We start from the raw sequence: 14,202 nt of genomic DNA, 5'->3' as shown, positions 1-14,202 counted from the left end.
GGGTGGTTTTGTACATTCTTGAAATTTTTAAGTTTTAACTTCCATATACATTGTATGAATATTTCGAAAATAAATTTCATTCATTGATCACATACGTAATAATGTTACCACCTATCAGGTGCTTGGAATCTGCAAAATCGGTAAAATTCCGAATTCTATAATGCACTGACTGTTTCTTAAGCTTATTCAGAATCGGGAAAGTACTAAATTTTCTCTTTAATGGATCATATGCGTAATAGACTGTTCATCTGATCGTGCTGTTTCCTAGACTTATAACCACCATCACGGTTTACCCAGTTCTGAAGGTTTCTGAATTTTTAACGACAGGCATTCAACATATCATTACGATTTTTTATAAAAGAAAAACTATGGAATACATTTAAGAAGAGTGGAAAGAATCAATCACTGTTCCAATTCTCTTAACATTCTATTAACAAGATTGATTCCATAGACAGATGAAATTATTGGAGATTATCAGTGTGGATTTAGGGAAATCGATCAACTATCGACCAGATATTTACTATTCGATAAATACTCGAAAAGAAATTCTTACAGAATTCGTAATACTGAAAAAGCTAGTTAGATTAATTAAAATGTGTTTAAATGAATCCCAAAGTAAAGTCCGAGCAGAAAAATTCTTGTCCACGAGTTTCACGTCGAGAATGGCCTGAAACAAGGAGATGCGTTATCGCCATTATTTGTTCCGGAGTACGCTATAAGGAAAATTAAAGATAGCAACCAGGCCCTAGAGCTGAATTGTATTCATCAGGTTAAGGCGTATGCTGATGATGTAAATATAATAGGGGATGTACGAGAACAATAGAAAGAAATGCAGAGTCCTTATTAAACACTTGCAGCGACATTGGTTTAGAAGTAAATTCAGAGAAAACTAAATACATGGAAGTTCACCGGGATCGTAATATGGCAAATTATGGATGCGTTAAAATATCAAATAATACTTTCGACAAAGTGGATACTTTCAAATATCTGGGATCAATATCACCAGACCAAAATCATATCCACAAAGAAATTAAATGTCGACTGAAATCAGGAAATTCGTGTTATTATTCAGTTCAAAGTATTTTGTCGTCGCGAATTCTGTCGAGGAATTTAAAACTTAAAATATATAAAATGATAATCATGCCTGTCGTGTTCTGTGGTTATGAAACATGGTCGCTTGAGGGAAGAACGAAGACAAAGTATTTGGAAATAAAATCCTGAGACGAATATTCGGACCCATGAGGAACGGGAATGAGGGAAACTTCATAACGAAGAACTGCATAATTTATACGGTTTACCAAACATCGTTACGGTCATCAAGTCTAGGAGGCTCAGGTGGGTAGGTCATGCAACCAGAATGAAAGAAGGTAGGAACGCTTTCAAAGTTTTAACTGGAAATCCAATCGGAAAACGTCCATTAGGAAGACTTAGGCGCAGATGGGAGGACAATATTAAAGTGGATCTCGCAGAAATAAGAATACAAAGTAAAAAGTGGATCCAGTTGGCTAAGGATTGAAGTCAGTGGAGAGCTTTTGTGAACGTGGCATTGAACCTTCGGATTCCATAGGGAATAGAGAGAGAGAGAATATATTTAAGTTAGGCACAACTGCACAACAACCATGAGTGAATGGTTAGCTTTTATCCTTCTATCGGGAAGTCCGGGATTCAGCCCCGCATTCGACCATTTTGACAAAAGTTTTTCTTAATTGTATCTGTGAATGTAGAGATAATGCGTGTATTGCGAGTTCTGACCGACTTCCTTTCTTATCGTTGTTATTACTAATTACCAGCAGTGACGGATATGCGAAGGGGGTTAGGGTGGGAATGTTTTACGAGTGAAGCTTGTACCCCGAAATTACAGAATTTCTAAAACAAACGAAATATTTGTTGTGCCTTTACTCATAAACTTCAAGCACTTCTCAAATAAAAATTAGGTATATTTAGAAAAACTAAACATTAATAAGAAAAATCTCTCCTAAAATACTTTTCTAAATTCGACACTGATTATCAGTATAAAATGGTCTTCAAGGTTGTATCCGAAAGGTTATTGCTGAATATACAAACAAAACGAAATATTAGTTATATGTTTGTACTCATAAACTCCCAAATAAAAATTAGGAAATTTTAGAAAAACCAAACACTAAGCAGAGAAACACCTCCCAAAATACTTTTCTGAATCCGCTACTGATTATTTGTATAAAATGGTATTCAAGTTTGTATCCGGAAAATTATTGCTAAATCACTGCACAGCTACAGTATAACAAGAATGTGAAAGTACGCTTTGACAGATATACTGACAAACGTACGCTCTGACGGATATATTGAAAAACAAAAGTTTAACTTATGTGCTAGAAGCTAGAGTAGGCCTACTAATCTCTAGGAAATGAAACACGGATGACTAAAAAGAAATGATGTAGAAAAGAAAAAAAATGTCGATAACTCAGAAGTTAAAATAAAGTTAAATATCCTCTACAATTGCCCTCAAATACTACGTACTGTATGTTTACTTTAATTCATAAAACATGTGCTCCATCCATCATGATGGTGATTTCCAGAGCGAAATATAGCATTTAGGTCATGAAATCTTATTTAACTTTGGAATATACTATCAGAAAGCTATTTAAATAGAAAAATCATGAAAATGAAAAAAACCAAAATTTCCAAAATTCTCGTTTTTTTTCAAAAAAAGCCGGCTTTTTATGTGCAAAAAACCATCGATTCCAAAAAGCCGGCTTTTTTTTTTGCATCTCTAGTATTACGTATGACTGATAGGATATCTGAAATATTATGGTAAGGTCTGGACTAAGGTTGAAGGCGGAAACACGTTCAGTACGGTTGCCATTACTCAAAACAATGGTGTTACCAGGGTTACTTGGCTTGTAGAAGTTTGATAACATAAAATTCTCTAATTTTTGCTACTACAGATTTCACTAGGAACAAGACTTTATGGGATAGACCTTCAAGCGGGGAATTACTCGATGTTTCTTTTTTAAACATTACGAGTGGGGTTCTTTCTAGCATGCTGAAGTATGTACGATTAGAGTAATAGAAAGAGCTTGAAAGAGATCTGCGAAATCTATGACCACTGTATAGAACTTCATGCAATATCACAAGAAATGTTAATTCTAGCGATTTTCTATTATCGGCAGAGATGTTCTTGTCTGTTAGCCATGAGCCGATCCTGAACATTACATAGAAATGAAACGAAACAAGCAGAAAGAAAATTCTTAATTTTAGCGCTACACACGTCAGTATACGAAAATTAAGTAATATTCTTGGTATAATAAATCAAGACGTCTTCAGAACAATAATGCATTCCTTAGCCAATGCAGATGTCCTGCTTCTTTTTATTGATGTGTAACTTTGTTAGTTCCTTTACGTGCATATATCTGTTTATTTCTCTACATTTTCTATCTACTTCACTGCGTTGCTGTTGTAACATCATAAAAAATATATATTTTTTATTTAATGCTATTTTTGTTTTATTTAATCCACGAGTATGAAAATCATAGTTAGGTGAGTCTTATACAAGCAGGGCCGTAACTTGTGGGGAGGGGGGTCATTTTAAAACAAAATTTTCTTACTCCATTTACGAACATGAAATTATAAATGAAACATCAAACAGGTTCACTATATTACATAAACAAAACAGCACACATAAGGTAAATAAAACAAAAATGAGTCTTGGGCCCATTTCAGTAAAAAAATGTCTACTATTAGGGGCCCTGTCTTTGAGATTTGTCAATATTGAACCCTTAATTAATTTGTCATGTATGGAACGGGCCCAGGGGTGTAACTAATGGCCCCGCAGACCTTGCCGTGCGGGAGGGCCCACAGGCTCCGGGGGCCCATAATGAGTAAGAGAAAGATGGAAAGAGGGGAGCCCAAAAACTAGAACAACTTTTTCTAGGAGGCCCAAATACGCGTAATACTTCTTCCCCCCGAGAAAAATCTAAGTTATGAAGCTGTATACAAGAGTACTGAGCAATTCCAGTTTATGACCTACACTACTAAATAAGCTTCTTACATTCTCCTAGAAAGATCACCTTTTTCAAAAAATTACCCAGTGATGAATCATTACTAATGATTTATGTTGTAGATATTAAGTTATTTTGCTACTTTTGCTGCTGAATTGAAATAGATATGGGATAGTCTCAGAAATATGAGTTTCAAAAAGTCTTCAAACACGAAATTTCCGTAGTCGTACCTCTTAAGTCAAGTACTCACAGACTATGTTGACTAGAACTTTACTTTTTTTTTTTTTTTTGGTGTGTGTGTGTGTGTGTATACTATCACGTGGAATGTTCCGTGTGATCATACTGTGTTGATATTGGTATATAAATTCTTTGTATAAGTTAAGTTAAATAAGTATATTAAAATAGGAGGGGAAAAAAACTCTTAGGTAAAACATTTACGGGGATTAATTTCACGAAGAGTTTCAAGGCATATTTTGTCTCTTCGTCAGTGTAACTGATTAAGTTTTGCTGCTAAAGTGATTTCATAGCATAAAGATTTGTAATTGTAATAAATCCTAAAATTTGGAAATGGATAACTGATTCATGATTAATTTGTGTGATCTTACCTTCCCACCCTGTGATGGAAAATTTGTCGACATTCACCTTTCAAAAACACGTTTTCCTTTATGAGAATTTTTCACAACTGTTAATTTCTGTGGTTACAAATGAAATACTGTTCTGAAAAGCGCTCCGTAAAATTTATTCTTTGAACTGAACAATTGCTTTCTTGTTTCAGACACATCAAAAACGAAAACATATGAATAGCTGGCGGAGACGTTCAGATACAAAGAATTCCGAAAAAAATGAACTTTTGGAACAAATTTATTGAAAAAAATCCCTGAAAGAAAGTGAAAGAGGCCTTGAAACTGTTTGTGAAATTAATCTCTAACAATAGCTTTTTTTAAAGACCTACGTTTCTGCTGCTTTATAATGTTCTTCGGTTACATGGTATCAAAATAATAAAGAGAAACAAATTTAGAAAGAGGTATATCCTACCTACTAATAACGAATGTCAAATTCATTTCGTCTTTGCCATTTTACTCTCGACGCATTGATGAAGTGCACTGGATAAAAACATATTGCATCCAAAAGAAAATCTAAAATATCTAGAATTTAAAACTGGTTGTACTTACGAAAATTGTTTTCGTTTGTCTTCCATTGAAAGATGCCAAAAATAACAGCTGAAAAAAAATAAACCAGCACACATTAGAAATGTTCAATTTCACAAAAATAAATAAATAAATAAATAATAATAATAATAATAATAATAATTGCAACGGAATGTATGATTCTAACGGAAGTGCAAGAACAAATTCTGGGGAATTCCTTAAATCGAATCAAGAAAGATCCAAAAATACTTCGAGAGTAAAATGTTCATGAGCGAAATTAAATATTCTATTATCGTTGAGATTAAGCATCGAACACAGAAAATCATAAGCCGTTCCTGCTACCGGTATCGATATATAGTCTGATTCCACTACTGCTCTCTCCGCTGGTCTTGTGGCTAACATGCGCATCTTCGGTGCTTGCAGCCCCGTGTTCAATCCCCGGAGGAAGAGCACCGAGATAAAAATTTTAGTTCCATGTCTCATACTCGGTGCTGATAAATATGATTGATTGTATTACATACATAGTGAGCCTATTCCATTAAAAAACTTAAAGCAGGCCTTCTACTGTAGTTATGCAATAAGTGTGCATGTCAAACACATTTCTAGTGGCTAAATGACCAATATATGTACACTTAACTATTATTTTTCACTTTGAAACCGTTTTTTTTTTTTTTTTCGCCACTTTCTTTAATGCAGATTAAATGCTTACAGTGGGACGAAAAAAAGTGTGTTAAGTTTTGATTTTTATATTGGAATGTTAATAAAAAATAGAAATACGGCATACTGCAGTTCCTAAACTCAATGTCTTAGACACCCTGTATTAACATCTTTCCCTCAACTCGATTAGGATTTAAGATTTTTAGATTTCTAGACTCTCGGCATCTAAGGCCATTTAGCCCGTCACGTTTGAGGGAGCACACTATCCGGGGAAAGGGGAGGAAGCAACCTGGACCTATAAATTAGGTACCACCCCGGCATTTGCCTGGCGTGAATGAGGAAAACCCAGGAAAACCTCATTCAGGGTGGCTGGCCTGAAAGAGCGTATTACACTTTTTCGACCGAGTGCCCCCAACGGAAATCGAACCCGGGACCGCTCGCACCGAAGGCGAGAGCGTTAGCGCCTACGCTACGCGGGGCCACTTCTCTTAACTCGAGTGTGCGGAGATCTTTTATTGGTAGTTTTTTATTGGACTTAAGAGAGAGAAGAGTTTGGCAAACGTATTACGAAAGAAAACAAATGTTAACATTCATAAGTATGTAATTACTAACTTTTAAAAAAATCAAAAATTAAATCAATATGTTTTAATTAACATTAAGGAAATTATTAACAGTTCGTCTGATTTTTTCATTTCCTAGCTTTCTTATATAATACAAAAACTAGATCAGAAGTACAAGAATCGTGAACAAGCAAAAAATCAATCCATGACGAGGTTAGGCAACAAATACCACAAACGCATTAAACTATTTAATTTAGATGAATAAATAAGATAGAGATAGATAATATACAGATAAATGAGGTGAGATAAAGATAGAAGTGTAGGAAATGTATATATATCTTGATTCGTGCTTAGTTTTCAGTGCCTAGCTTACTTTATATGTCGTAAATTGTGATTTTTACTATGTACCTCGCGCCCAAACGGCAGCGCCGAAACGTCCGCGTCCAAATGGTGGCGCCCAAACGTCCTGTCCCGGAAATCTTTGAGTTTTACGTCCCACGGCTATGCCGGTCAGGCTAAAGGAGATGGTGACGATGAGAAATGAATGAAATGGTGGAATGAAGAAAGTGGGAGGAAACAGGAGAACCCCGGGGAAACCCACGCACACGGTGTTTGTCCACCACAAAGTTCACTTTGCGGGGGCTGGTATCGAACCCTGGATCCCAAGCACCAGAGGTGAACGCTCTATTCACATGGTATGAATATGGAGCCGATGTGCAAGGGTGAGAACTACGTGCTACAACGTGTTTCCAACTGATTCCACAGCGATATGCTCAAGTATTTCGACAATTATATAGCTGATATCTTCTGCTTCATTTTTAACCTATCGCTCTAGTTACTGACTTGTTCCATTATATTGAAGTATCATAACATTGATGACAGCTACATTAAAGGAATCATGACCAAAAAAAAAAAAAAAAAAAATCTTAGAAAAGTTACAAAAGTTACTCCATAATTTTTTCTCTGAATCTGCGTTTATCATTTTGAGGGTACTTTGAGCGTGCCTCGTAGTTACAAAGAATTTAATTTCTCTTATATATACACACTTCCTTCTTCCATGACAGTGTTTCGCTAGACACTTGAGAGCTGGCATTCTCGTAAAATAAACGAAAATGTTTCAGTTTTACGTCCCACGTTTATGCCATGTAGGCTAAAGGAGGTGGTGATACTGCTAATGAATGAAATGGTGAAATGGAGAAAGTGGGAGGAAATAGGAAAACTCCGAGAAAATTCACGATGTTTGTCCACCACAAAGACAAGTTGACGCGAGCTGAAATCGAACCAGGATTCCCACGGAATAGAGGTGAACGCTCTACCACTGAACCACCGCGGAACAATGTAGATCTCGTAGTCTCGTTTTTTGTCATTAAGAGCCGGCGGGAGTCAAGTGACCTTGACAAATCGAAGATAGAGTTTCTCTTTGCAGTTCAAAGTGTTTCCTTATTTTGGCAACAGATGGGGTTGTCGCTGAAATGCCGTCAAAGCAAATGCACCTGTCCTTTTCCTTCGTTTTCCCCTGCATGTGGTCAAAGTTGGACAACGTAGGAGGGGGATGGTTACGGCTGTAAATGGGACAGAAGAGTGAAATTCTTTTCTTTTGGCTAAAAGAAAAACAGAACTGAAGAAACAAATAAATAAGAGGGACCAACATGATATCAGCCGTCAGCTCCGTGTCAGAGAGCCACTCAAATATCTACAACGGTCACAAACATACCATAGAGAACTAAAGCACTTGTCGCCTGTCTCTTTTTCAAAGGATTCTACCTATGGTAAATAACAGAATAGTGCGGGAAGAATCTGATATAAAATAAAGAGCCATGCCAATATTAAAAAAAAAACACACACACACACACACACACACACACACACATACACACACGGGAGAGTCGATATTCTAATTTATTTAGGGCCTTCGAGGTTTAAAAAAGAAAAAAAAAAAACTTGGAATTGAAAGGCAGAAAACCCAGACAAAGATTTGAAATGTATTGACAATGTGAATCATTTTTTTAGTGGAATCCATTTCCTTATTTTCTTTTCAAAATATGACTACCAGATTTAGCCTCTCTCTCGCCTTCACATTCGAATGGTCCTGGGTTCGATACCAGTTGCTGACCATCCTGAGTTTTTCCTATTATAACAGGAAAAAGCCGCAATGTTACATTCAGCCTTGGGGGCCGGCTTAGAAGGACAGGAGGGAGCACATGCCCTGCTTGATGTTGGTTTTTATTGGGGGAAATAGACCACTTCATTAACAATAGAATTAAAAGATGTGTCACTCATGTCCAAAATTATTGTCGCATGTCTATAAATATGTTATTGTAGGAATATAATTTTATAACCAATTCACCCGGTATTTCTTATAATGTTAGTATGCGTACAATCGGCAAAGACATGTATGTGGCAAATTTCATGTCAAAAGAACAGTAAATAAGAACAATAAAACGAAAACAAAACTTTCGTGTCCATTTAGCAACATTTTATTTTACTCATTCTAATCTTCGTATTTATAATTACTGTATTTTCCAATGAAATTTACCACATATATTTCCCGATTGTACACATAGTATCAGTATTAAAAGCCTCCTGCAAAATCATTATTACATGATATTTTTTACAAGAAGACAGTTATAGATATGCGACAATCATTTTGGACATGAGTGTACAAGGATGTAACAGGTGTTTGTTTCAAACATTAAATAAGTGTTCGTATAAATTGAACTTATTTCCTGACGTCATAGAACTAAGAACTGTTGCAGAGCGATGTAAGTCCGGTGACAATACAACATTCCATTCTTACTTTCATACTTTGCAATATATCTATTTATTTTAAAAGCAAATTTTAATATGTTTTTATTTTCAACTTCCTTATCTTAAAATAAATACTAGCCTTTAACCAGCCCTGGTATCCCTGGTTGCATATCACTTTAGGATTTGGAAAAGGTGTCCAACGAATTAAAAAAAATAAGACACCTTTTAAAGACATTCTTTTGTTAATAAATTCCCACTAAAAAGTTAAAAATAATTTTGTTTATGCAAGACTAAATAAAAAGAATGGAGTGCGTCATTTTAAGAATTTATAAAGTAACTGTAAGCCTATATGAGAGCGCATCCCTTTTTTTTTTTTTTTTTTTTTAGTCACGCATAAACATTTTTTTTTTTAACTTTTAAGTGCGACTTGATTAATGAAAGAATGTCTTTAAAATGTTTATTATTATCTTTTTTTTATTATTGTTAATGTTTGCGTCCTTGGCATAGGGTGTTTATTTTGGTAAGGTACCGTATGGTACGTTTCTATACTACTAGGGTATATTAAAATTTAGTTTCCTATGCGTTACTACATACATTAAAAAGCATTTTTTTTTTTAAGAATTACTACCGAATATTACTACCGCTCCGCTAATAAGAGGGAGACAGATTGAGGATACCAAACACCCCTACCGTTGATTGAGAAATATTTAGGTGTCGACACTGATGAGCAACATCTACATATGAATTTGAATGTTTTATGGGCTTTAGACAATTGATTCAGACCGGGAAACATGGGGGACAGAATGTTGGAAGCAAGTAGTCCAGTCCCTAGTTTGAATGCCTGGAATGAGTAAGGACTCTTCCCCCCCTTGGTAAAACCTGCCGGAATTGGAAGCAATATCAAAGAAACACTGCTTCGAAAAAATAGGGAGCAAACATGCATAAATAGTCAGAGTCGGATTTAGGTTTAGTGGGGCCCAAAGCTGTTGAAGGTAATGGGGTCCTTTATGTGTCCAGATGAACATAGGCACCCTACATACAGCAATGAAGAAACTAGAGATAATTTAGGAAGCAGACTGGTAGAAGGATCCCTATTAATTACACGAACGTAGGCTACACAGCAGGAAGCACTGTTGCTACGTATATATAAATTTTATTTTATTTTTTAAAATTTTCTTATATTTTAGAAATCCAGTTTTTCTTTAGATTTTGGGGCCCCCAAGAGAGCGGGGCCCTAAGCTATAGCTTGTTTAGCTTACACGTAACTCCGGCACTGTAAATAGTATACATATACAGGCGCGGATCCAAGGGTGGCTATAGAGGCTATAGCCCCCCCCCCCCCCCTTTGACGCTCAGGTATACACTGATAAAATGGGCTTCAATCCTGTTTACTCTGGATAAAGAGGCAAACTAGGGAGGAGCTAAACCATAGTTTGCCTCTTTATCCAGAGTAAACAGGATTGAAGCCCATTTTATCAGTGTATACCTGAGCGTCAAAGGGGGGGGGGGGCTATAGCCTCTATAGCCACCCTTGGATCCGCGCCTGTATATGTATACTATTTACAGTGCCGGAGTTACGTGTAAGCTAAACAAGCTATAGCTTAGGGCTCCGCTCTCTTGTACATGTATGTATGTATATAAATGTGTGTGTCTAGTATGTTGTACGATGGAAGCTGATGAAAGAGCTTTATACCATATTATTCTTGATTTTTTGACAGGTAAACAAAGAATATTTCGGGAATTAATCTATCCTAAAGATTATAATAATGTATCTTATTTTTTCTCTTGCATGTATATTCTTAGTCCTGCAGGAAGTTTTCATTTCTTTCTTGGAATAGATAAACGAAGACTTTGGTTCGGCTTCTCCTTCACAATTTTTGTCGAAAGGTTGACTTTATCGCTACAAACACAAATTACTTCTCACAGAAACCATCTACAAACACACTGTACTGCTGAAACAGAAACCATCAACCAAAGAGGTCATAAATTTTGCCATTCCTCGTGTTTGAAGTTCCCATTCTTCACAATGATTTCCTTCCTCCCGCCCCTGTTAAGAAGTTCAAAGTAGATTTTCAAAAGGACTGGCTCCCGCTGAGAAGGAAAGTGGGATGAGGAATGACTATAGTGCCATCTAGCAGTTATACGGCCAAGTACGTGAACACGAAAAAATCTGATTTCTGATTTCTGTAGATTCAATTATGAAGAATATAATTTCTCATCGATTGTGAAATGGATGTCTTTGGAAACAGCGAAAAAATAGTACAGTAGCGCACAAATACAAAGATTGTACTCCATTCTCAAAAAAGTCCGGAGTTTTTAGCTCTTTTCCTTACTGTAAAAAAACAGAAGACTTTTCCGTCTGATTTTGATCATTTTCTTATGGGAATTTGGATTATAATTATCTGTATTTATAAGAAGAAAATATCACGCACAGCGTTCAAATTGCACCTTTAAAATGAGATGCATCATATTTGGTGCGCTACTGAGACATTTTTGCGAAAGAACGAAATGAAACCGTGATTTGCCTAAAAACTGGTTGAGATCCCATGTTAAATTGAACACCAATATTCCGGCCGTTGTGGCGCACTCCTTCTCCCTCTTAATACTACGTCTATTGTGCAACTGTGATCTATACCGTCGTGTACGGCGTACGGCTGTTCTACTAACAGCAGGAACTAATTGTTAACGAAATAAGGAAAACGTGTCGTTGATTGAACCTGCATGTCTTTTCCCACAACTGTTTCAACAACTTCACGACCTACACACCCGTTGTTAGTGTCTAGACTCTATCAGTGTTACTGTACAGAAAAAACAGATATTTAGATCTTTCACAAAGATATCGCCGAAACTTTTTCCTACATTAATAATCAGTTTATCAGTTTATCAAGAGTTTTTATTTCAATTTTAGAAACCTTGCACCAAAAGTACAAGATGTGTTTATAAAATGATTCGATCTTCACCTAAGTGGCTCAATCTGATTAACAAGGCCACAGTAAGTGACTGAAACTGTACAGGAAAACTCTTACAGGCGCAATCAATGGAGTAGGTGTTCGACTTATTTCTCTAACAATTAGATTTGAAATGCGTCAATTACCGTCTTTAAATAAAGACTCTGAAAACGTTATATTTCATTGTTCTTTTATAAACAAATAAATAAATAAATAGAAAAAGTGGAATTTCAAAAATTAAAGTTACCATGATAAATGCTACTGAAACTCGTATAATTGTCAAATCCCACCTGTTTTCACTATCCTCGCTTATGTACGAATTCACCGTCGCTGAATCGCGCGCCCCCTTTGGACGCACCCCGCACAGCCCACCAGCTTCGCCCTGTTCTAAATAGGTTAGCATTCGTTGATTTAGTGACCACCTAACACAGAGTTGGTTCGTGTTTTTTGCATTATTTTTATGCCATACATCCGGACGGTGTATTACGCAAATATTAATATTCTATTCCAAACTGTAAGTTTACACGCCTCTGCTTCTAACTTAATGTAACGTAATCTAATCTAACCAAATGTAGTACATTTTGTTACGTTTTTTTTATTATTATTATTATTTTTGTGTGGTCCGGCGATACAGCACAAATGCCTTTAAGAAATTATTTATGTAGGGCACGTGTACGTTAACTGTGAACACTGAAAAGCCGTTAAAAGTGTGGATATTTACTATGTAATTGTAATGCAAAAGCAGCTTCTAGCACTTGTTGAGTGTTTTCGCTCTTATAGTCCATTATGAGCACACCGACCTTCTCTAACGCTCCTGCTTTTTGCATCGTACCCCTGCAAAGCCCTTCTTGTCCTACCCTAAATATTGATAGATACAAAACCAATTTGTGACGATCACCTAGCACAGGTTGGTGTATTTTTCACGAACAACTGTTTCAGTGGCATACAAGTTTGCAGGCATATAGTTAAGTGCTTAGGCATATTATTGTGACATGTAAATCTACACAATTAATGGACAGGAGGAAAAATAAAAGGGATCTAGAAGGTAAGGAGAGTAATTAGTGAAAATTTTTCAATAATTATTAGATTTACAATACATGTCACCAGCCAACCAAAAAACGAAAAATGGTCGTAAAAGTGTAAGTGTTTGTAAAATCTTGATGAACACACATTCGTGGGTTATCACGTTTCACTCCCGTATATTATTCGTATTATATTCAGACCTAAATTCCCCATTCATTACTCAAAAAGATTATACTACAAAAGCAAGTTTATAAATGTGTGTTTTGTGATTTTTTTTTTTTTTTTTAGTTATTATTGTTATGTAATTACAATCAAAGAAAAATTCTAAATATTGTTTCGTTTCAATGTTTACTATTGATAAAATACATCGAAATGCCGTACTTTTTGTGTGGGGGGGGGTCATAGAGACCCCACGAGAGGCATTTAGTGAAATGAGAAGTATATTTTTATGTATAAATGAGTCTGAGCCAAAGTGGACTCAAATAATTCGTATCTTTATTCACTTTTCTTACTGATTTGCAAATTAAGTCGTTGTATTTCCTTAATTTGGACCAATAAAAGTCGTTGTTAACTAACTTGAACTAAATTAGTTCTTCTGTACTCCGTAGTACTTTGAAATTGTCCATATGTAATTCTGTATAATGGTTTCACTTGTGCAACTGTTTATGTTTTTGTCCTTCTGAAATGACTCTTGACAGTTGTATTAAGAAGCATGTAAAGATCAGTACAACGTATTTTTATCAGGATTCCTTCGTGAGTGAGTCGGCAGACGTATCGCATTTGTGGCCAATTAGTCCCGGTTCCGAGTTCGAATGGAGGACAATTTCTCTCGGATGTAACTCGGGAAGCAGTTTTTATTCCGCTTTAAGCTTATGTGACCCCTTCCAGCATAACCCGGCTGTTCCATAATAACATCAAGGCGAAACAAACTTATTTCTGTCCATATATGATATGAATATATAGAGCAAATTATTTAAACCAAATAAACCTGGTTTAAACCAAAAAAACCTGGTTTAAACAAAAAAAAAAAAACGTTTTTTTTTTTTCAATAAAAACCATGGTTTTTGCCAAACCTGCATGTCACGCTATAGCTTGTCTTCAAGCGCATCGAAAAGTAGGGCTGGTTTAGGTAGCGTACAGC

General features: G+C 35.8%; 1 protein-coding gene across 2 annotated transcripts in view; it reads right to left on the bottom strand.

The window, feature by feature from the left end:
- The window catches only part of LOC145680980 (mitochondrial glutamate carrier 1-like), a 176,129-nt gene that overhangs the window by 160,870 nt on the left and 1,057 nt on the right, over window positions 1–14,202 (bottom strand). For both annotated transcript variants that reach the window (XM_081752223.1, XM_081752224.1), the window contains exon 2: window positions 5,150–5,197. In XM_081752223.1, the coding sequence (XP_081608349.1) occupies window positions 5,150–5,175 (26 nt within the window). In that variant the 5' untranslated portion in view covers window positions 5,176–5,197. The remainder of the gene's footprint in view (window positions 1–5,149; window positions 5,198–14,202) is intronic.

Source organism: Thermobia domestica, chromosome 3 (genome assembly GCF_964235325.1).
Source record: "Thermobia domestica chromosome 3, izTheDome1.hap1.1, whole genome shotgun sequence".
In the NCBI taxonomy this organism is placed as follows: Eukaryota; Metazoa; Arthropoda; class Insecta; order Zygentoma; family Lepismatidae; genus Thermobia; species Thermobia domestica.
The sequence above is the reverse complement of the archived record's forward strand: the minus strand, read 5'-3'. Positions and strand labels throughout refer to the sequence as shown.